The 25,246-nt window shown below is 41.3% G+C and overlaps 1 protein-coding gene across 2 annotated transcripts; it reads right to left on the bottom strand.

Moving 5' to 3' along the window:
* Positions 1-94: 94 nt before the first annotated feature.
* On the bottom strand, positions 95-14,963 carry LOC111871742. Of its 2 annotated transcripts, none has more exons than XM_023865044.2 (5): positions 14,914-14,963; positions 7,541-7,771; positions 3,962-5,031; positions 2,931-3,081; positions 95-833 (listed from the first exon to the last, which is right to left on the bottom strand). In XM_023865044.2, the coding sequence occupies exons 2-5, from the start codon at positions 7,544-7,546 to the stop codon at positions 471-473; spliced, it is 1,590 nt and encodes a 529-aa protein (XP_023720812.1). In that variant the 5' UTR covers positions 7,547-7,771; positions 14,914-14,963; the 3' UTR covers positions 95-470. The 2 variants fall into 2 exon arrangements, with proteins under 2 accessions (XP_023720812.1, XP_023720811.1); XM_023865043.2 differs by lacking the exon at positions 14,914-14,963 and adding an exon at positions 14,349-14,419.
* Between the last annotated feature and the right edge of the window lie 10,283 nt (positions 14,964-25,246).

The raw sequence follows: 25,246 nt of genomic DNA, 5'->3' as shown, positions 1-25,246 counted from the left end.
AACTATAGTGCCACATCCCAAAAGACAGTATTGTTACCCTCCCACCCAGAAACAATCCAGTTGGTGCCCATGGATTTATAATCTTCCTTTTTTCTTCCATTCCATAATCAATGTAACAAAAACAATCCGCGAGGGTAAAACCGAAGCTGTCCGTATGCTTAATTAAATAACACATCATAAACTTTGGCACGAGACGGAGATGAATGGTCAGTTTTACGCCACGGCCGCTTTTCCTCCCGTAAAGATGCTTCCAGTATGCAATAGACTGTAGGCTGGGTGGGTCCCAGTGTCGACCTGTTTGTTAGAGACCAAAGTATACATCTTCGATGGTGAATGTCAATTCGAAGCTGTAAGACTTCTAGCTGATCAGGAGTGTGTCAGAGAATCTTAAGAATTCACAGTGTGTCATATTTTCTGCGTAATGCTCTCCTTTTTGCCGTACGTCTGCATATGTTGGTTCGCGGGAACACTCACGAGTGTATTAAATAACACACACAAGCTGTGGGGAAACGGAACACCCTTATCCTGGGACAAAGCTCTGGTTTGTCCGGGTCCCATGTCACTAAATGCGAATACGAGTAGCGCTGGACACAACGGCTCGATTTGGCTGCGTTGTTGCGGAAACCGTTTCCTCGGGAGCACCTCGTGGCAGTGCATGGCTTGCCCACGTTACGACATTTATCGAGCGTGATCTGCTGTTTCAGTGAGCTGGCTTGTAGCACGACATACCAGCGCCCGCTGGGTGACTCTAGCACGTATCCGGGTTCGATGCGCTGTCTCTCCGAGTCACATACTGTCTGCTGTGTCTCTCCAGGTCGCGCCCACGACCATACCTGCAATTCGCCCAATTGGTGTCAATTAAAAAAGGGTAAAGCTAGCCCTGTAACAGGATATGGAGGCCCATAGGGCTGTGAGACGTCGAGGCTCCCATAGATAATCGACTCGCAGATGGCGGTAAGGTTGTCAGCCTTACGCCCCTGCCTCCCTTTACTCCCAGGAAGATTCCTGGTACTCATTTCTGTTAGAAGCTGAGTCTATCCCATGCCCACAGTGCGGTAGTCAGTTGAAAAATTCAATTATCATCGGGAATCGATACCGCGACCTTCCGGCTTGTAGCATAGTGCCCCAACTAACTATATGTGTAGGTGGGAAATGTGTAAGCGTTCAGAGTACTGTGACTGTAACAGGACGTTCGTACTTGGACATGCTGGAGCTGTATGCGCTGCCCCAGTTACCACCTCAAACTATTCTCCAACAAGATGGGGCTCAGCCACAATTTTGCCACCATGATAGGAATCAACTGGACACAGAAATGGCTGGGAGATGGATCGGCCAATCGCCTGGTCCCCTAGGTCGCCAGATTTAACTCCAGTGGATTTTTTCTCATGGGGTTGTGTGAAGAACATTGCCTACCAGGTTAAGATCAACGAACTTCAACACCTGAAAGCCCGCATAAGGTACGCTGTGGCTACGGTAACACCAAACATGCTTCAAGCAACGTGGATCGAGGTCGAATACCGTCCGGATATTTCTCGTGCCACCAAGGTAACCCATATTACAATTTATTGAGAAAGTTATGTACTCAGAATAAAAATTGGTAGTTTCCCTTTATAATGGTGTAACCCATAAATGTGGATAATAAATGCTTTCTGGGTTATAATTATTTTATTTTGGATAACTTTCATTCAGATATCCTGTATTTCCTGTAAGGTAGGAACTGAATCTTTATAGATTATTTAGAAAGAAATTAGTTTTAAACCCGTCCTCTCGTCAGAGAGGATGCCCCACACCGACAAAACCGCAAATGTCTGACAGTATCATAAATCTTGTCTTGAACCCAAAATGGAACTTGACACCAAGACTGACTGGTCGACTGAACGTCTGTCGTAACGTGTCTTTGGCTTCAACTCAGTCTCTAAAGGTTAGATTTGTCTCTGAGAAGTTCTTACATTACTCCCCTTATAACCCTTGCCCTAAACGTAACCCGATCTTCGATCTTCGTAACCAATATAAAGGAGTATAATCTCTCTACTTGATACCGCGTAATTAAACGACACAGAGATAAATCTATACATATAACAGGCCGCGCCATAGCTCAAGCGGGCGGTTAGTCGCTGACCTCCCACCCCGGCGGCCCGGGTTCGAACCCGGGTCTGGTCAAGTGGCGCTGGGGCAGGTTTTCTCCGAGTACGGTTTCCCCTGCCAATTTTCATTTCACCAATTGCTCCACAATCACCCTCACCTTTCGTCTGGGGCTGTTACAATAGGCCAGAAGTGGCCGCAGTACAAGGGACTTAGTCCCACCCCATTAGCAATAAAAGAAATGTATATAACAGGCTGTGCCACAAGTTAGGCTGTTAGTACCTGCTTCTCACTTCTGTGGCCCGGGTTCTTTCCCAGGTTATGTGGCATTCTGGTGGAAAAAATGGCGCTGGAGCAGATTTTCTCCATGTACTGCTTTTTACCCTGCTAATTTTAATTCCACCAACTGCTCCACACTTATCTATCACCATAATCAGGGACCGGTACCATAGAGCCAATAGTGGCCGGCGTATCAAGTGTACTAAGTCTCACCCCACGTTGGCCACGCCATAGCTCAAGCAGCTAGTCGCTGGCTTCCCACGGCGGCGGCCCAGGTTCGGTCCCGGGTCTAGACAAGTGGGATTTGTGGTGGACAAAGTGGTGCTGGGGCAGGTTTTTGTCCAAGTAATTCGGTTTCCCCTGCCAAATTCTCCATCATCATAATCACCCGGGGCAGGTACAATAGGCCAATCAGTGGCGGCCGTGCCGAGTTGATCCAGCTGGGCTCCCCCCCCCCCCCCACTAAGCGAATTAAAAAAAAAGTCTCCCCACGAATTACAATAGAATGTGTGTAATTGTAGGATAATGTTCAAACATGCTAGAATAAAAATCAATGTATTTTCTCTCACGTGTCTGTTTCCCCTCTCCACTCCCCCCGTGCTGTTGGAGGAATACGGGGTTGTGTCCCCCGCGTCTTCATCGTCCGCATCCTCGGGTACCGGCGCATATAGGGACGAGAGCAAATCTGCACATCGCCTCATCAACTGCGACATCTGTTGCCTACAGAAGGAACAAGAGTATTCAAGAAAAAAGAGATTCGAGGTTTTATCGGCGGTGAGCATTTTGTGGCCTTACGAGTTATGTCACTGTAGAGTCGTAGAGTCTGGCAGGTGACTACCACCGTTTAGGAACAACTTAATGGTTCCGTTGTAAGGACAGAAAGTTCTGACCAGACTTGTTGGCATCATAACCCAGCACACATAAAATCTACAAAGACAATAGAACCCATCAATATAACGACCCTTTCTAAAATATAAGCAATAACTTTATGTAGGATATAATATTTTCACAGCGGTGGTTATGAAGAGTCACATGACGCCGTATGGTGTGTTGAAATTTAACCGACGTTTCGGAGCAAAATGCCGTCTACATTTTAAGAATTTAAGAACAGGCGAAGTAGGGAATCCGCATGAAGCAGTTAACAAGCAATAATTTTGTGCAAACGTATATTACCAAGAGACTGTCTTCTTTACTAAAGACACGTGTTGAGTAGACTAACATATTTCAATCTGTTTTGTAATGAGTGTAGACACATTTTATAATTGTGAAGTAAAAAAGTAAAGTAAAAGTAAAGCTATCCCTGTAACAGGCCATGGAGGCCCATAGGGTTGTAAGACGTCGAGGTTCCCACATTTTCTTGAAAATCGGCTCAAAGATTGCGTTTAAATTATTAACTTTAAACACTGGCCACCCTTTAGCCTCAGGAAGATTCCTGGTACTCATTTCTGTTAGGGGCTGAGTCGACCCCAGGGTCATGTTACGCCTGAAAGTATTAGATCAATTGAAAAACACAATAACCTCATCGGGAATAGATACCGCGACCTTCCGGCTTGTAGCATAGTGTCTCAACCAATGTGTAGGCATTGTTCAGAATACTTACGAGGGATATCTTGGAGGAGAAGCACAGTAACCCATTTCTTTAGCCTCTGGGCAATCCTCAAGAAGTATGTCTTTCAGAGTCACTTTCTTCCTCGGATCTGGAGCAGAAGTGGTCCTGAGCTTATTTTCTGGAAGCGATCTCGTCGTTGGTCCAAAAGTAGGAGGTTTTGTTATTCTTATTGCGGAGGGCGGTGGGATGGGGTCAGTTAGGGTAACCGGAGCGTGATAAATTGAATGGTGCTCGCTGGCCTCAATACTCTGACTAAACTGCACGTTGGGCTCCAAATTATGATGGCTAGACGCGTTTGGGAAAAACACCGGCAACTGTTTATGTTCAGACCCTGCAGTGAACTGAGAAGGCTGAGGATTTGTGGTATACCGATGACTTCGAAAATTATTTTCTACAGGAGTTCCTTTACTGTATTTTTCCCCATCCTGGCTCCAGTTATTTCTTGAAGGTGTTGCTTTTTGTACAATTCGGTTTTGGTGTATTGTTAATGGGTTCTCTGTGTTTGACGAAATTAATTGCTGTTTATGATCTTGCTGGTAAATAGGACCAGGAAGTTGGTATTGTTGTCTGTGCGGAAGAGATACCACTTGTTTATTGAAAGTTGACTCTGACTTGGTACTGTCGGATGGATCACTGAATTGCAGAGGTTTCCGGCTTGTAGTATCCACAATTTTTTGGTTAAAGACAACGTGATGTCTAATATTTTCCGGTGAATTACTCTGTGTAGAAAATCCTTGAGGAAACCGAGGAAAAAGTGGACGACTATTTCTGATGTCTTGTTGGTGGCTTGGAAACTTTGGCGATGACATAATTTGAATTAAGGGCGGTCTCTTATTGAACGGATGTCTACTGTGTGACGTCACTGGTGGTCGTGGATGAGACCGGAATCCAAGTTCATGAGCGGGAAACGGTGGAGGTCTCATGACTGTAATAGTCCCTGGTTTTACTCTCTGGTCCTGTCGAGTATTTCTGTTCGACGGCTGCAGGTCGGCGGCACCGAGTGTGTCAACAGTGACTCCGAGCGTCCTAGGGGCCAGGAATAAAGCTACTAAGATGAAGATCTGAAACAAAAATAAGGGGGGAAATGTGTACTCTTCGCTTATTTGCATACTTCACTGGCCTCGAGGTAATCATGGCGTTAAAACTCGTCAGATATATATATAAATTAGATTTTATGTTTTTACGTGTATGGAGTGTGAATATCGACGGCTTTTGGATTGATGATCTGGTTAACTGGATTCTTTGATACAGCTAGGGACAGCAATTAACAATTAACTATTACACACATTAGTGTCCACAGTCACGTCTTCAATAGCCGTTGCTTGGTAGCGGCTTCCAACGGCATCTAATACCGTTCTTCTGGGTTCCCGAACTATCCCCAACCTTAGCTACTAGTTCCTCACGGCAACATTTCATAACTACCGAACCACAGCAATTCTCTAACTAGTCTAGTGCTGAGTTTAAGAAGGGTGGAACTATACCTCCACACCCGCACACGACTTCATGATATGACGCTTAATTAATTAAGCACAGGGAAAATTTTACCTTCAACTTACCTAACTTTGACTGAAAAAATATTTCTCACTGTATTCTACAGAGCGGCCATTAAGTGTAAATAACATGTCAAGGTCTAAAAGCAACCAATAGGGACTACCTTTATGACAGAAAGCTTAATTAAAGTGAAAGAAAATGTATAACAGAACATCGGAATTAGTCAGGAAATGAATCTTCATGGACATAGCGCAGAGTAGTCCATTGAAAGTCAACAGAAGTTTCGGAGAAACATGTCGCCTCCATCTCCAGGGTCGAATATTATGCAAAGATCGCTTGCTACCTCCTTCATGTTGGTTTCTTGGTCTGTTTATTCTTCGAGCCTAGGTACGAGGCGAAATGTTCCCCATAATTTACAGTAATATAACACCTGTCTCTTATTTATAATTTTCTAAGCAGGTTGATGAATATATACAGCATACACTTAGGCTTTCAGTAAAAGGAATTGCGGTATCATATAAATATCAGGCTAATATCCAAGATATTGCGATATTGCTGCGATCAGTTCAGGTATTTGAAATATTTATTCCGATAACCTCAACAAATTATATAGCCACTTACATAAATTTAGTTTAAATAAAATATATCTGTTCACTGTGAACCTCTAAATTCAGGAGGGAGAAAATTCNGGTGCCAAATCCCAGAAGACTGCTTTCTTCATAGTCACCGCCGTGAAAGCCTCAAATCTTACATTCAGTTCGGTTGTTATCGAGAATCAGCTACTTCCGTGATCATTGTCTGCATTTAGAAGACATCTTGATTCTTTTAGTGGAAATTAAGAAATGTACGCACAGCATAAACATCTTTGTTTATTTCGATAACCGTGAGATTTACGGAGAAATGAGTCAGACACAAGACACTTGCACTTTTTTCTCTCTCCATAAAAATATTGATCCACATATATTTTTGTTTCGATACATATTTATAGAATTATCCTCGAGAAATCTGCAGAAAAGCCTTTAAGTCTTCCTATAAATTGTCCGTCATTTTTGTCCAGTTTTGTTGAAAACTGTAACATGTGAAGAAATGCTCGTAGAACTCAGTGTCATTGCATTTCATGAATATCCGTTCAACGATTTTCACAGTATTTAATATGTATAGACTGTCAGATGACAGACCGCGACCATCTTAACAGAGACTCCATAAGGTTACGAACAAATGAAACAAAAACAAACTCCGTGGTTTTAGTCCGCAAACCAACTATACCGACCGAGCGACCACCGCTTGTCGGCGAAGTTAGTGCCAACTTTAGCGGATAGAGGGTGTTGCGTGGTCAGCGCAACGAATCCCCACGACAGTTAATTTCGGTTTTTCTAGAACGGAGCCGCTATTTCCTTGAAATAGCTCCTCAATTATCCTCACGAGGCTGAATGGACCCCGTTCCAGACCCCTACTTCTCAGAAAAACTGGTATAGCCGGGAATCGAACCCGGACCTCTGAATATGTAGCCAGGGACTCTGACCACTAGACCACAGAGACGGTCCCACAAGGTTACGAAGACAACTAAAATTAATTATATTAAGTATCACATTTACAGCCTCCAAATTTACTGTGCCGATCACAGTGGCCACACGGTCTAAGGCATGAGCCGTCTTCTCCCGTTCGAACATTGGGATCGTGGGTTCGTATCCCATTCAAGGCATGTGTGTCCGTGCGCGTATATTCTGTGTGTAGGTAGCGGTCTTGCGACGGGCTCACTCCCTTAAGGAGTCCTATCGACTCTGAATAGATTATGAAACTGAAAAAGCGGCAAAATTCCAACAAATGAATATAGAACCATAGATAGATAAATTATTTACTGTGGTTCACCGGGTTGGGAAAACTGATTAAGAAAAGTGTCTTAATGTTATAGAATATTAATATTTCCAGCAATGGTAAAAGAAGTTCACGGAGTATACTGCAAGAATAATGCTAATTAGAAATTGCTGACTCATACAAATTAAGGCAGAGCTTCACGAAGCAATGTAATCCACTCTCAGCTTCTGCTGACGCAACAATAATAACTATCATTGGACTTACGTTCATGTTTGGGCTGCAAATCCACTTTTCACCTGCAGAAGTCTTGAGCCATCACTGCGCTCCACACAGCTTCATGACTATCGAGAACTGCTGGTGTCTTCAGCGAGTATCATGGTTAATTCTGACCACAGTTTAACCCCTTCCTCAACAGGAGGTGGCCCAAGTGGGTCGCTGCGTTGCCCACGACCCGGTTTTGCCTCTTCCTCTCACTGAACGGTCCAGCAAGGCGTCCTGGAGAAAGCAAATGAAACTGTGAACAATGCGGCAAACAGTAATTGTAAAATAACGTAAGAATCTGGGTTTTAAAATCTCGCAACGGTGACAATGAAGAGTACGGTCTTTTGACTGTACGAGTAACGCCGTGTAGTTCGGCGTACTCTCGACAGGAACACATCATCACCATCTTCAAGCTGCAGATTTGGGCCTGTTTCCATTTCCCCCCCCCCTGGATTATCCTTCTACCCAATGACCGCGCCATAGCTCAAGCGGTTAGTCGCTGGCTTCCCACCGCGGCGGCCCGGGTTCGATTCCGGGTCTAATCAAGTGGGATTTGTGGTGGACAAAGTGGTGCTGGGGCGGGTTTTCTCCGAGTACTTCGGTTTCCCCTGCCAATCTTCATTCTACCAAATTCTCCATCATAATCACCCGGGGCAGGCTACAATAGGCCAATCAATGGCCGCCGTGCCGAGTGGACCCAGTTGGACTCCACCCCAAACTAAGCGAATTTAAAAAAAAATCCTTCCATCCAGAATATAGAGGCGATGCATTCCCCGAAAGTAGGCTTTTTCCGAACTACATGGTGTCATTTTACAATCCCAGAATACAGAACTTTTTAACATAAATTGCACGAAAAAATTATTAACACTGTTATTGGTCAATGGAAATATATATTCATAAGTCTGTCATAATCCAAGATGCATTCAATTTTTTCAGTACAGTCTATTTTAGGAGGGCATTTTAGGACTTGCATAGCGCCCAACGGCAACTATTTTGAGGGCAGGTGTGGATCTGTGTAAGTGAATGCGAATACCCTGTAACATGAAGCGATAAAACCACAGTCCACGAACTTAACGACTCTACCACATACATATCTTGTACTGAATCTGAGGTCGTGTGGTGCTACCAAAAAGAAAATTTGTGGGTCAATGGTTAAGACAGACTGAGCTATCAGGCAACTACAATTGTACTTTCACGAAGCTTCTATGGATGTGAGAACTCTAATTCCTTTAATAATTATAGTAGAAATGAATAAACAAATTATTCAGTGCCAAATAAGTATTTATTCCCGGTCTCTGACAGGTTTGACTAGCCCCTATATGTTTAATATAATTTCCTGTTCATTCATATTTTCTCGTGAGTGTCACGTGAGATGCTATCGATCCTGAAGCTTTTATATCTGCTCTAATCCACTCACCTGCTTAGCTACGGTTAGTGCCTACAGAGCGGAAACTTATAAATGGCTGATGTTATTTACTTTTATTTCAGGCTTAAATAACACATAAATTTTGGAGCCTAATTAAGGACGTGCTGATCACAGTGGTCGCGCGGTCTAAAGCATGAAATGTTCTCGCCCGCTCGAACACTGTGATCGTGGGTTCGAATCACACTCGAGGCATGGATGTCTGTGTGTGCTTTTATCCTGTGTTTGTGTTGTTCTGTGTGTAGGCAGCGGCTTTGCGACGGGCTGATCCCCCGTCCAAGGAGTCATGTCGTCCGCGTAAAAATGATTATGAAACAAGAAGAGGTCAGGGCCCAACAAAAGGCTGCAGAGCAATTGATGAATGAATGGATTCAGCAATAATGTAAATCTCGAAGAGACTAAATGTGTTTAAAAATGGTTTCACTTTTCTTCATAAGTTATTACAAGTCATGTTTCTTTTCTCATGGCACTCCAGTTTGCTCCAATTTCTTCTCATTGATGGGTTACACATATTTTCTAGAAACTGTATGTACCATTCTCCTTTCAAAATTCATTCCGGAAACTCGCCTTTTCTCGGCACATAATTTTTATTTATCCTAGTTCTGCAAGCTAACATATTTGTAAAAAAATAAGTTTTCCGTGTAATCATTTAAGTACAACGCCATGGAGACGTATAGTGAGAGGAGGTATAGATCCACGCATTCTTTGCCTCAACATTAGTCAGAGAATAGTCGTCGTATTTACATCCCTTTCATTCAACCCCCTGGGTGGCCCATATAGCACGTATTTGATGAAATGTTTCCCTCCGACTTATCTGTCGACATATTGGACCAAACATCTCTCTGCACTGGGGTGTACAGCTTACTGCTACAATACGCCATGTAATCCTACATTACAAATAGATTTGGTATGTCAGGCGATGACGCAATTCATGAATCGTAACCTTCATTTCTTCTACAGGTTTTCGTCTAGCTTTGGGCTACTTCCCCACGTGACCCACCCACACGCACATACACATGTACGGGTTCATTAGCTGCGTTTAAAATTGCTTTTCGTACAGAAAATTTCACAAAAGTATTCGTATCCTTTCCCAATGTTCCACTTTTATTCCTGTTGAATAAAATAGTAAAAGTAAAGATATCCCTGTAACAGGCCATAGAGGCCCATAGGGTTGTGAGACGTTAAGGCTCCCACATTATCTAGACAATCGGCTCAAAGATGGCGGTAAGGTCAGCCTTACGCGCCGGCCGCGCTTTACTCCCAAGGAAAATTATTTAATTAATTCCTGATACTCATTTCTGTTAGAGGCTGAGTAAACCCCAGGGCCATAGTGCGGCTGGAAGGATTAGGTCATTTGAAAAAAATCCAGTGACCTCATCGGACTTCAACCCGCGACTTTCCAGCTTGTAGCATAGCTCCTCAACCAACTGCGCTACCGCGTGCCCCCTTCCTGCTGAATATGTCTTCTGAAATATTGTTCATTTATGTCGCTTGTATACAGTTTGATTTCCGGCAGGGGTAAGATATTTTTCTCTACTCCACAGTCTCCAGACAGGCACTAGGGCCCACCAAGTCTCCCGCCCAATTAGTACCGCTGGGTCTTTCTCCGGGGGTAAAACGGCCGGAGAATGAAGCTGGCCGCTCACATCCACCTTGCGTCAAGAACAAGAATGGTAGGGCTATACCTTTTTTCTCCTATACGTCTTCATGTCACGGTGCTTAAATTAGCACAGGATTAATTAAGTAATTAATTTTCGCTTAGTGGGGGCTGGAGTCCAACTGGGTCCACTAGGTATGGCGGCCACTGATTGGCCTAGTCTACCTGCCCCAGGTGATTATGATGATGGAGCATTTAGTGAAATGAAGATTGGCAGGGGAAACCGAAGTAATCGTAGAAAACCTGCCCCAGCGCCACTCTCTCCACCACAAATCTCACTTGACCAGACACGAGATCGAACCCGGGCCGCCGCGGTGGGAAGCCAGCGACTAACCGCTTGAGCTATGGCGCGGCCTCGAAAATAAGCACAGGAACTTTTTATGTCTCTTATTAATTGTTACAAGTCAGGCTCTATTCGAAACACCTACAGCCCCAGGGATTAGTGCAACCATCAAGAACGTTGCGGCCTACAGAAGGGGAACAATAGTTCGTTATGTGTGAAAGTAAAATACTCGTATAGTCGCGAGTCCATGGCAAGGGCCAGCAGCATATTCAAAAGACGGATCCGTCCTCTCGTCAGAGAGGGTGCCCCACAAAAACAAGACCGTAGCTGTGAAACTAGGGGCTCGACACCAAAACTTACTGACTGACTGACTGACTGACTGACTGACCGTCAGTCGCAATGTGACCTTGACTTTGAATTGACAGTTCAGTTTGAAGTCAGAATAGTCCAGTGGAGTGTCCAATCGAAGAAGATGACAGTCCGTCAGATAGTGATTTGTGAACTGTTGTAACCAGTTGTATAAAGGTCCAAAAATTCGATTATCAAAACCAAAACCCGTCTTATTAGTCAAGCAAAATCAGATTATGTGACAGTATTTTGAAAATATACTCTAGCAATTTCCTAATGATGACGTACAGATTTACGTCACTAACTGATGATGGCGCACTACTGTCAAATAAATATCACTCGCGAAGACAAGTCTCTTCTGAGATGTGACGCCGTATAATTTGGCACGCAGATACCAACGTTTCAGAGGAACCTGCTGCGTAAATGTTCAGGATAGAAGTATATTGCTGGATATAGCAAGTTCTTCCGAAACGTTGGTGTTTATCTACCCAAACTCCACAACATCGTACCCCATTTGCTCAATCTACTAAGAGAATGAAGTTTTTTTTTATTATTTATCATTTATTAGCAATCTGAATTTACATTCTATGAGCTAATTTGCTGTCATGTACAATAATTATTCTATTGTACTAGGTTGGCTTGAAGAGCTGTAATCCATCGATTACGCCTCAGTTTTCCTGGAGATCGTTTGGCCAAGTTCGTCTTAGTCTTCTGTATTGTGTAGGTTGAAGGAGAGCTTCTATTGCGTTGTTGGGGTGAGATTCCAGTTTCTGATAATGTTTTTGGATTCTGTCTGTGATTACGGTTCTTACATATGGGATCTTGAGGTCGGTGTGAAGAGTTTGGTTTGACACGTACCAAGGTGCGTCAACTATGGCTCTAAGTATTTTGGATTGACTTCGCTGGATGATTTCTATGTTGGATCTGCTGGCGCATCCCCAGAGCTCAATGCCGTATGTCCATATGGGTTTAATTATTGTTTTGTAGATCAGCAGTTTATTATCTATTGTTAGGTGAGATTTCCGACCTATTAGCCAATTTATTTCCTTGAACTTAATTTCGATTTGTTTTCTCTTCTTCGCTATATGGTGTTTCCAGTTTAATGTTGAGTCCAGGTGTAGTCCTAAGTATTTTACTACATCCTGCTGTTGAATGTTAACATGATTTAGATGTACTGAGGGGCAGTTGCCTTTCCTGAGAGTAAAAGTCACATGCGCCGATTTGCTTTCATTCACTTTGATTTTCCATCGGTGTAGCCATTTCTCCATTAGATTCAGATGTTCTTGTAAATTAGATGAAGCAATTACCGGGTCTTCTGACGTAGCGAAGATTGCTGTGTCGTCTGCGAACGTACCTATTTTTCTTAATTCGGTGGTCGGTATATCTGAGGTGTATAGCACGTAGAGGAGTGGACCCAAGATACTGCCCTGAGGAACTCCTGATTGTATGTTTCTTCGGTTGGATACTTCAGCGTTGATTTTTATTTCGAATTCTCTGTCTGTTAGGTACGACTGCAGTATTATGAAATATTTGGCCGGTAGAATTCTTCTGATTTTATAAAGCAGGCCTGGATGCCAAACTTTGTCAAATGCCTGGAGAATGAAATTGAGTCATAGTTTGTGACATTGATGTTACGTCATCTTTAAAATATATCTAAATATACAGAGTGATTCTAAATTATTATCGGGATTTCCGTGGCCTACAATTTTCAAACCTGAAATGACAGAATAAAACTGCTGACATAATATGAAAGTGGAACTCGAAACTTTTTATTACTTTTAGAATAATTTCTGCAGAATGCTCAACAACTTCAAGATGCGCGCCTTTCTTGGCAAGCAAGCAGTTTTATTTTGATTTCAGTTTGAATATTTTAGGCCATGGAAACCCCGAAAGTAATATAGAATCACCCTGTATATTTATATACTTATTTGGCCATAAATGTCCTTATGTTGATCGCTATGTATGTACGCGCGTAATCCTGCAAACGCCGGCAACCAGAACACGCACAATTATACAATACAGCTAAGTTTATGCGATTCGAATTATTGTGGTATTTTAAAGTTGAATGTGGACGATTTCATGTTTAGTTTTGTATATCAGCAGCGTGATGAGAAGGGATTTCGAAAGCGGCCTTTGGTATGTTAGAGCCCTGAGATGAATAAATCGAGCGGAGAAAAGAGCCAAAAGCAATCCTTCAGCAGATCAAACCGTAACTTCGCATTCTTTTCATTTGATGCTATTGCATGCTCCAGATATCGCAGCGTGCTAATAAAGAATTTATCAACCCGTGGTCCTCTGACCGTTGCCGATCGGACGGTTCCACTTAATGTCATGTTACATATTTCATGTGACAAATAGAACATGTAACATTTTACAGCTAGTGACTTTTAAGTTTCTTTTTAGCTGTTAAATTATTTACGTTGAACATTATCACTTTTCTGTTCTGAGCTTCGACCAATAAATTTATGTCTTCTTCCCGCAATCAGATGCTTGTATGTTATATATGCAGTGATGCAACATACGCATGTTGTAATGAGTTATGAATTGAGAGACATGTTTCGGAGCTAAAGCCCCAACATCATATCCAAACACTAATTACGAACTTATGTACATGTAAAATAAATTAATTTAATTTCTAATTTTACTCACTAGATCCATTTAGACAAACATAAAGAGTATTTACCTTAATAAAATATAAATATTATATTATTATAAGTGTAAATTAAAATATAAGAACTGCGATGCATAATATGAAGCTTGAAACATGAAAACATAAGCTCTCTGTGAGACCGTACGTAACAATTAGCTTTTGTTATTGACTGCAAGATAAACAGTTCAAACAACATATAAATTATTAAGCAGGAATAGTGTACATGGTATGATTACAAAAAGTTTATCTGTTTGCTTATTTGTTTACTGTTGTAGCTATGCAAGAAGGCTTTACTTCTGGTCTATACCGAATAAAAATTTCTGGAAAACAAATTGTTTTTATGATGTTGTGCATACATGATATATACGAATTGTTATTGTGGATAATTATGTCAAACCTCAGATTTTAATATGACAACAGGACAATTTTATGTTGTAAATATCTACGTACTTCCCTGGTAACACAACCTGCATTTCGCTTCCTGGTGAGGGACTGTGATGTTGGACCTACCTCAGAACTCGATATCTACGTACTTCCCTGGTAACACAGTCTGCATTTCCCTTTCTGGTGAGGGAGTGTGATGTTGGACCTACCTCAGAACTCGATATCTACGTACTTCCCTGGTAACACAGCCTGCGTTGCCCTTTCTGNACCTCAGATTTTAATATGACAACAGGACAATTTTATGTTGTAAATATCTACGTACTTCCCTGGTAACACAACCTGCATTTCGCTTCCTGGTGAGGGACTGTGATGTTGGACCTACCTCAGAACTCGATATCTACGTACTTCCCTGGTAACACAGTCTGCATTTCCCTTCCTGGTGAGGGACTGTGATGTTGGACCTACCTCAGAACTCGATATCTACGTACTTCCCTGGTAACACAGTCTGCATTTCCCTTTCTGGTGAGGGAGTGTGATGTTGGACCTACCTCAGAACTCGATATCTACCTACTTTCCTGGTAACACAGCCTGCATTGCCCCTGCTGGTGAGGGACTGTGATGTTGGACCTACCTCAGAACTCGATATCTACCTACTTCCCTGGTAACACAGCCTGCATTTCCCTTCCTGGTGAGGGACTGTGATGTTGGACCTACCTCAGAACTCGATATCTACCTACTTCCCTGGTAACACAGCCTGCATTTCCCTTCCTGGTGAGGGACTGTGATGTTGGACCTACCTCAGAACTCGATATCTACCTACTTCCCTGGTAACACAGCCTGCATTTCCCTTCCTGGTGAGGGACTGTGATGTTGGACCTACCTCAGAACTCGAAATCTACGTACTTTCCTGGTAACACAACCTGCATTGCCCTTGCCGGTGACGCTGGTGACGGACTGTGGAAGTCCGCTGGGAGCATAGATGCTCTTCTTATATCTATTCGGGAGAGTAGCCATGTGTGCATAGTGTGTCGCGCGCCCTGATTTAATGGACGGCTAATTACTGCAGGCTCAGGTGAGCATGTGGGAAAATTTGTTTGAAAGTATCTGATAATTACATATTTTTCAGTAATGTGTGCCTTCGTGTTGTATTTCTAGGTTATGAGCTCCCGTTTCACTTACATCATTCACTAACGAGAGATGTTGTTACCAGTCATGCTTTGTTGCTTACTGTTATCGAAGTCTAGTAGAGCACGAGGAAATATAGTTGAGTGATACAGGCTGTGTTAAAAACTGGACACTTTAAGTATTATAGGAATGTATTTATGGGATACGTTTCATATGAAACTTTCCAACTAAATCGAAACATAATCGGATTTTGAATATGTTATAATAAAAGTTATTAACTAGTAATTATTCGTAATATGATTATGAAAAATTCAGAATTGATAATTTTGTTATTATTTTGATGGACTATAGCCGTTTACTAACCAACAGTTCGGTAAACACCGCATAGAAGCCTGAATAATGGAGTCAAAGACGAAAATGCCATTTTTGCTAGGCAACGGTTCATGCACATCTCGGAGACGAAGCATTCATGAGGGACAGTAACGGAACCCTCGCTTGGAGGCGGTGATCCCTATTCAGTTTTATTGCAGTTATAACAGGGAGTTCGCTCGTGAATTCAAGTCATTCTTCAGAGCATTCGTAACACAGGGTTCCTGATCCATCCGTAAGAGAATCCAGAAGGAGTTCAATGTGTGAGCTGTTATAATTGGTTGGAATTGTAAAGAAGTGCCAATAAATCCAATCATCTAATCCAAAACCCATTGCTGTTAGTCACGCTGACCCTCATGCGTAACATTATCATAATAATCGGTTATTAACTTCTATCGTAACATGCCGTTTTAATGTAACCGAGTCTATCATTCCTCCCAATATATGAATAATATTTATAATCGTGGAAGTCAGTGACAAAGGATATTTCTGATACTCTGCATATTAGGCTTGCAGGGTGCCAGAAAATTACCCACGTATAGTTGAGGCTGAGGGGGATATTGGGCCCAAGGAGGAGAAGTTACAGATGACTAGAGAAGGCTGCATCGTGAGCAGATACGTAAGTTGCATGCGTCTCGCTGAATATTGTCAGAGCAATGAAATGAAGAGGACTTAATGGACGGAGAATGCGGTATGCATGTGAGAAACTAAAAATGCAAACAAGATTTTGATGGGGAGACAAGAATAGAAAGAGATAATTTGGAGGACCTAGGCATAGATGAGACATCAATATTAAAGTCCATAAAAGTACATTNGAATATTGTCAGAGCAATGAAATGAAGAGGACTTAATGGACGGAGAATGCGGTATGCATGTGAGAAACTAAAAATGCAAACAAGATTTTGATGGGGAGACAAGAATAGAAAGAGATAATTTGGAGGACCTAGGCATAGATGAGACATCAATATTAAAGTACATATTAATAAACAGAAAGGGAGAATGTGGACTGGATTAATTTAGCTCAGGATAAAAATCATTCATGGGCTTTGTGAAAGCGGTAATGAATTTACTGGTTCCGTAAGAAACTCAGATTTTTTTGACTAACTGAGCGGCTTACATTTTAAGAATAACTCAGCCCCAAGGACTTTGTTTTGTGGTAAAAATAAAAACTTTCTCTAAAGGTTGATATAATTTTCTGCTGTATACAGAAGTAAGGACATTATTTCGGTTCAACACTCACTCACTCGTGGAGCTGAGCCCTTCTTGAGAATCCACCAGTCACACAGCTACTCAAGAACTTCCCAATATTTTACGGAATCCAAAGGTTCATTACCATTTTCACGAGATCCCCTCACTGGTCTGTATCGTGAGCCAGATCAATCCAATGCCTATCATCCCACTCTATCTCTCTAAGATCCATTTTGATATTATACACTCACCTACGTCTTGGTCTTCCTAGTGGTCTCTTTCCTTTTGGCTTTACCACCAATATCCTATATGCAATCTTCTTCTCCCTATTCGTGCTACATATCCTGCCCATCTTATCCTCCTTGATTGTTTCAGTTCATTACTCACTCTCTCATTCACTCGTGGAGCTGAGCCCTTCTTGAGAAGCCGCCAATTCTGCAGCTACTCAAGGATTTCCAAGGATTTTTATGGAACCCGAAGGTTCATTAATCTGTTCACAAGAGCCTTCCATTGCTCCCAATCCTAAGCAAGATCAATCCAAACCATACCATCCCATCCTGTCTCTCGCTTCGGCGGTACATGCACTCAAATTGGAATGACCATTTCGGTTTACACATAAAGAAAACAAATTTTGCTTAAATAATCGCGCATGTTTCAATTTACTTTGTAGGAAATATGTCTCGAGACGATATCCCTCATGATTCAGCAGTATTGCTTTTAGTTCTTGAAGCTGGTACTCATTTTGTTCAGCGCATGACTGACCCACCCCTGACATTTAACCGTGCTTAGGAATAACATTGCACTTTCTCGTGATCTCACAAGGAGACGGACTCTTGGACGAAATTAAAACAAACATATAAATGCAATAATTTTGCAGAAAATTTGTTCAAAAATCGAAAATTACTACCGAAAATTCTAGCCAGATTTAAGGATAACTTAAATTATGTTTCCATAATTTAACACAGAAATAATTTAACATCTTAAATCATGTTTAATCAATTACATCATCCTTATGTCTTACATTTGGTCTCACAGATAATTCGTGGTAATATTTTATGTTATTGCCTTCTGCGGAAATAAATTTCCTATTGAAATTAATTGCCCATATCTAATATTTCTGAAATAGTTGGACTTAAATATTTTAATAATGTTATTACTATAATATCTGAAGAAAAAGAGACAATTTGGAAAACACTGCAATGGATTCAAATACGTTATTAAAATTGATCTTATTATTTTTTTATTGCTAGTGAGGTGGGACTAAGTCCCTTGTACTGCGGCCACTTCTGGCCCATTGTACCAGCCCCAGATGATAGGTGAGGGTGATTGTGGAGCAATTGGTGGAATGAAGATTGGCAGGGGAAACCGAAGTACTCTGAGAAAACCTGCCCCAGCGCCACGTTGTCCTTCACAAATCTCACTTGACCAGACCCGGGATTGAACCCGGGCCGCCGCGGTGGGAAGCCAGTGACTAACCGCTTGAGCTATGGCGCAGCCCAAAATTGATCTTCAGTCAATAAGGTGGGAATATGTGGTGTCATTTCATCTGCCTCATAGCATAGACCAGTGGCCGGTTTTCCAGATGAACGCTCTAAATATACTGATCATTCTTAATTAGCTGAGAAAATATTAGATTTTCAGAAAATACTCTGATCGATAGAGTAGCAATTTCATTATAAATGACAAATTGGTAAGGCCAATGAAATATTCTCGGGTCATCGGGTATGTCAGTTGAGTACAAATGACCCAGAAGATATCATCAACTTCAGTAACCGTTTCAGGTGTTCCATAAACTCACTTCAGATCTTGCCTAAAAGTGTGGAAGATATCGCTTCTGATCTGTTTTAAGGTATAATCGCATCATTTGCTTCGAGTAACTGAGGACAATCACGGCAAACTGAGTTCAGGGGAGAATCGTGTGGGGTCTCTCAAAGCAGAATTCCGAACAACACTGTCGGTGTTTGGCAGCCTCTCTTATCATATTCCTATTGCGAAATTATTGGGAGTTTGTGCTGAAGTCTTCTCTGGCGATCAAACTTGTAAATAATGAATTAGAAGCCAATGCCTCGGAGATCTGCTGTGCCTCCTTCATCAGGGTTTATGTGACCAATAACCATGCGTCGGTGACATCAGTTGGTCAGATCGATTCATCATCTTGCTAGAGCACTGTGCAGCAGAATATATTGGAAATGAATAGGCTAAAAGAGCAATAGAACACAGATCTCAGGGAAGAAGAAATATCGGAAGACCTGAAAGAACGTGGTCGGATAAGCTATTAACAAGTTCTTGTGACTTAAACTTTGACAATACAGATGATAAAGAGGATTCACGACCTTACGTAAATTGTCTGAAGCGGTTAATACGTAACACAAAGAGATCTCAAATTAATTTCACCATTACTTCCAAGTATAATTAGAATGATAAAGTCAAGAAGGATGAGGTGGCCAGGTCATGTAGCACGAATGGGAGAGACGAGGAATGCGTATAGGATATTGGTGGGAAAGCCAGAAGGAAAGAGACCACAGGGAAGACCAAGGCGTAGGTGGGTGGACAATATTAGAATGGATCTTAGAGAGATAGGATGGGATGGTATTGATTGGATGGATCTGGCTCAGGATAGGGACCAGTGGAGGGCTCTTGTGAACACAGTGATGAACCTTCGGGTTCCATAAAATTCTGGGAAATTCTTGAGTAGCTGCAGAATTGGCGGCTCCTCCAGAAGGGCTCAGCTCCATGAGTAAGTAAGTAAGTAACTATTTGATTGACAATTTGTGACAAACTACTTAATAAAGGAAATGCATTTATGGCCTTCAGTAAGTGGATTTAATTATGGATAAATGTAGCTGAAAATCAGAATTCTCCGATATCATTCAGCGAGTCTCCCAATATCGACCTGAAACATGGATGATACCTAGTCACAGGGGCCCAGACGGAGAGACGTGACCTCTATTTAAGGCTGTGCCTCGTAAAGAACGCCCAGTAAATTGAGGTAAATGATCATGTTTTTGAAATTTCATTTTCAAGTGCCCCACTGCCTCGTTTCGCAGAACAGATGCTTCTCAGACCTCATCAGATGCAAGACTTTCCATATACAGCTGAGCCTGTTTACTGTATCGTGACTTCATCTGCCTTAATAAGAAGAGACAGCGTAAACAGAACTGAAATAATCAGAATGAGAAATTTATAATTTAAGACACGATCAGTTGGAGAGAGAGTAGGTTCATGCTTTGCAGTATTACCCTACTGGAATTACACCTTACCTTTACATTTGTTAAGCACTAAGTGTCCTTATTGCATTGCCGGATTTACGTACAAGCTTACGGATCTGTCTTCTTTTCTGCCATTCGACCTCACGAATGTCATGATTAGAAATAAATAATATANCCTCCATCTTCAGGGTAGAAGGAAAAATATAAGAAATCTGCAAGCGAAGATACCGTGAGAACTGGTAAAAGCAAACTGCTGAAGATGGAGGTGATACGTTCCTCCGAAACGTCGGTTAACACCACATATACACGGTGCCAAATCCAAGAAGACTGCTTTCTTCAAATAATATAAACTTTCCGACAGAAACATAGGAAGGATGTGCGTGTATATATCACTGTAAGCGAGTTGGTGTAGTGAAACTCTTCCTTCCTATCCTGGGGACCAGAATTCCACAGTACCATGCAGCATTTTCGTCTTGAATTATGTCTCACTACATAAACTCAAACAGAAGTCTAATATTTACCTGCTGTACTATCTATCTATTTATCTATTTCTGTTTCTCACACATGAAGCAGAGAACATCCGCGAAACGCCTCGTTTCCTTACAGTTTCTTAATTTTAGACAGTCGGTAGGACTCCTTGGATGGGGGATCAGCCAGACACATGCTGCTACCTACACACAAACACAGAATATACGCACACATCCACGCCTTGAGTTCGAGCGGGAGAAGAGTTCATACGTACCTTAGACAGCGCACCCGTTGTGACCACTCAGTGCTTACTGTTCGTGTTCAGTCTCTTTGTCCCAAAGCTGAGTGGTCATGTGACCATGAAGTTGGATTTACAAAGTGAATGGAATGGCTGACAGTGACATTGATATTATTATCTAAGATATTTCTGTATGTCCATTACTTCCCTTATATTAATTTACTTCCAGGGCATGAATATGCGAACCTTCTCTGTATGGGCCTTCTCTTCTGGCTTAATATAAAAAAAAAAGGTCTTAGCCAATATTTTTGGTTGATTTTAATTATGATCTATATTTCTGTTTCCTTTGGCAAATAAATCATGATCGTATAAGATAGGACGCGTCACTCGGTAAGTGTAAAATGACAACGCTAATCTCACCTACCGACGGTGCGCCCTGTTCCTAACAGGAGGCCCTGGGCATGGAGTGAGTCATTCATTTTTGTGCCACAGAAATGCCATACTTTAATTTAGAATTATTGTAAAACTATTTCGAACATCTTTTGGCATAAAACTACAGAAAGTCGTAAGAAAAGTAATTCCTCAACTGAGCACCGTCGTTGATATGCTGCCGGTGTTAAGACAAAACAGCGAAAAAACTACATAAGAGAACAACTGAACATCTCTGAAGGCAGTAAGAGGAATGGATGAAGCCATTTAGCAAAAACAAGAACCTCAAGCTCAAACAGACGGAGAGACGTAATCCCCTGAAAAAGGATGAATTAAGATAAAGTTATCCCTGTGCTCAACTAATTAAGCACCACGCCATAAAGACGTATGGGGGAGTGGATGTATAGATCCATATGTTCTTGACCTCTGCATTAGCTGGAGGTGAGTGGTTAGCTCCACGCCCCGGCCGATTTTCCCCCCAGGAAGAGCCACAAATACCCAATATATAGGAGGTTGGGCGGACCCCAGAGCCGGTCTGGACGACATGGGAAGGAATGAAGCAGGCTCCTTAATAGTAGTTTCAGTAGTAGTGATAGTAGTGATAGTGCTAGCTACCGACTTTGAGCTAATTTATCTGAGAAGTGTAGTACCGCCAAATGCATTAGTGAACATATGCACTAAGTGTTTAATTTACTTGCTACTTTGTTAACGTCTCGTTCTGCACGTTGCAACCACTTATGAATTACACTTAGTCGTCGACTTGCGACCACAAAAAATGATAAATAAATAAATAAATTAATAATAAATTTTTAAAAATAAATTATGAAGGTGATAAAAAGATTACAAAGGTTAAAGAATACTGTTAACAAATATATGGCCGACATACGACCTGTCAGTCAGAGCGGAAGTCGGTTGTAAGTCGACGACCAAATGTAGTTTTTACTGGTATTATTTCTGCAATACAACATAAGGCTAATTACTAAACTATTATATGTTATTAAGGCCCGCGCCATAGCTCAAGCGGTTAGTCATTGGCTTCCCACCACGGCGGCCCGCGTTCGATCCCGGGTCTGGACAAGTGGGATTTGTGGTGAGCAGAGTGGCGCTTGGGCAGGTTTTCTCAGAGTACTTCGGTTTCCCCTGCCAATGTACATTCCACCAATTGCTCCACAATCACCCTCGCCTATCATCTGGGGCCGGAACAAGAGGCCAGAAGTGGCCGCAGTACAAGGGACTTAGTCCCACCCCACTAGCAATAAAAAAATATATGTTAGTAACAATATTTACATTCGTATTAATTAAAAGTTGTAGTCTTAGACAGACAAATAATTAAGCTGCATATTCTACTTCAAATATAGATTCACATGTCAAGATTACTCTTGTTGTCACAACCATTTGTCCTTTGTCGGGTAAATGAGCATCTGTTTCACAGTTTGGCATAGTTCTCCAGAAATTGCGCCCTGAAAATGATAAATGGAGGGGTCGAGTCTTGTAGAACGGGGGAACAAGAAACAGAAGAAATTAACTTACTGTATAATTATATTTGTCAGATAATTGCATATGGCGGTAATGATAATTATCATTACCGCCATTAAAATGAAGTTTTCCAGCTAAATATTAAAATATTTAGCTGGAAAACTTCATTTTAATCGAATTAATCTGTAATTAAAAATATAAATGAAAATCCAGGTACTTGCTAGAAATCTTACCAATTGTGTCCAGATTTATTCTTCTAATTTCAAACCGCCAGAGATGATATGAACTAGAATGTTCACGTTAAGATACAGGAAAACAAAAGGGATATAACACGTTCTGAAACAAATAATTTTATTACAAGAAGAGTTAAACAGATATCTAAGGATTCAAACAAGGAAAAGGACTGAAGCGAGCAATAAATAACATTATTATTCTTATCTCTACAAACAAACCACATCACATGTGAAATATAAAACATTTTAAAAATGTAAACAGAAATTATGATATGCTTCAGTTGTGGCCATATTCTCAAATCTATTGCACTTACAGCTATAGAACCCCCGAATTTCCAGGATAGGAACTATGTTCCTTGCAATACAGTGTCTGAAATTTGCAACATAAACTTACTGGAGTAGCGAAGTTGGCAACGTGATCTTCTACGAACTGAGAAATCGAGGTTTAAGCCCTGGTGAGGGCAACATTTTGCTTCATCTCCAAGGCCGAACTCATCCATTCTCATTGTGCTAACGTAATATACATGTTGCCAATTTCTAGGGAAAAAGCGAATAAGGTGGAAAAGAAAGAAGCAAAGAAGAAGGAGGACGGAGAGAAATGAGGGAATAAGAGAAGGGGAATGTATGGCAGGAAGAAGAAAACAATATAATGGAAATTAAAAGGAGAAGTAGGAAAAACAAAAGAGAACAAAAAGGGAAAAGAAATAGTGAACACAACTAAGAGAAAGAGAACATAGGACACGAGAATAAGTTAATGAGTAAAGACAGAAAATGAAGCGAGAAAAGGAGTACGAGCAGGTGCATACAAATAAGAAAAGAGAACAAAATAAACAAGAAATAGAAGTGGAAACATGGGTAAAGATAAATTAAGGAAATATTTTTATGACGCCTCTGAATGTCAGTTGTTCAGAAGGTCATGGGTTCCTTCGTGACGTATTGCGACTGAAAGGGTTAAGCTGGCGGTCTGTGAGGATGACAGCTGTACAAATTCGGGTTCCAAACAATCATTTTCGCGAAAGAAAATTAGTGATCATTTTATTTGCAATGTGACTTATATAACTGGAAAATATTTTATAAGCGGCATGGAGATCAGGAAATGGGAGTGTTTAATTATCCCACAGCATAATTAAATGATGCGTTACAATTCAGACCTGAATCATGTAAATTAAAGAAAAAAAAATATTGTAATACCAGATTGAATTGCAGCCTACCTGGTAATCAAATTTTTAAATTCTATAAAAATTTTGTTTTTTTAAACCTTCTCTAAAACGTGAAAATTTATAGCCTTATAATGATGGCAGTGAAGACTGACAGATTTTGGGGATGTTACGCCGTATATTTTGGTAGATAGGCACCACAACAGTGCATCAGATCTCAGAAGACAATAATGTTCTTCTGTAAAAATCTTAGTTCTAGATAAAAAGTGTGAAATCTTCCGACGGTTCAAATTAGAATCCAACTTATCCTTAACTAATGAATTGTATCTAATGGTAGTCAGTGGGGACGACATCGAAACTACCAGTTTAAGTAATAATCATCTGTTCATTCACGGAAATGATTTGACATCTGACGTCATCACAGTAATGGCACCCTTCATTTCTAACAAAAAAAGTACTGAGCAATGTGAGTGACTTGGCAATTCACGTTACACGATTTCGAGGTTATACTTAGTTACTCCATGTACGCCTATTGTACTGTATTGAACCTTCAGCTATAAGCATCAGTGCTAGTGTGTGCCAATGTTCTGGAACAAGACCGCTTAAGACATAGAGAAACCCTTGTATCTCCTTCATATCACAAACAGGAAGTACGTATTTTGTATCGGCTAACCTCACACACTTCACCGTTCTGGGTTAGTATCCGTGACTATGAACTGTTATAGCTTTATGTACTGCCGTATGACTGAGCATCAGCGATGCCCTAAGTACAATTAAAAACACGTTTCTGTGGCATGGTGAAATTTTTCTCTTAAATATTACATTCTTCATTTGTTCCTTTTTGGCCTTATTCTCTCTCCAAACTGGAGATTTGTATTTGTTGGTGTCACATCCTCTTTATGTTGCTTGTCTTCTACGTCTGTATCCCTTACGGATCCTTGATCGTGTTTATATCCTTGCAGCTCCAAATCCTCGCTATAATCCATGTATTCTGCTTCTTCCCGAACGTCTTCCTCAGTTTTATGTGGACGAATAATGGAATGTTGCTGCTTGTGTTCGCTGCTAAACCGAA

Source organism: Cryptotermes secundus, unplaced genomic scaffold (assembly GCF_002891405.2).
Source record: "Cryptotermes secundus unplaced genomic scaffold, Csec_1.0 scaffold602, whole genome shotgun sequence".
Classification (NCBI taxonomy): domain Eukaryota; kingdom Metazoa; phylum Arthropoda; class Insecta; order Blattodea; family Kalotermitidae; genus Cryptotermes; species Cryptotermes secundus.
The sequence above is the reverse complement of the archived record's forward strand: the minus strand, read 5'-3'. Positions and strand labels throughout refer to the sequence as shown.

What these genes read in the sequence shown, in the direction of transcription:
- LOC111871742 (XM_023865044.2), bottom strand. An exon ending in TCTCCTCCAAGATATCCCTC is followed by an intron (nt 3,082 to 3,961) that starts GTAAGTATTCTG and finishes TTCCTTCTGTAG; the next exon opens with GCAACAGATGTCGCAGTTGA. An exon ending in TGGAGAGGGGAAACAGACAC is followed by an intron (nt 834 to 2,930) that starts GTGAGAGAAAAT and finishes GGCGAATTGCAG; the next exon opens with GTATGGTCGTGGGCGCGACC.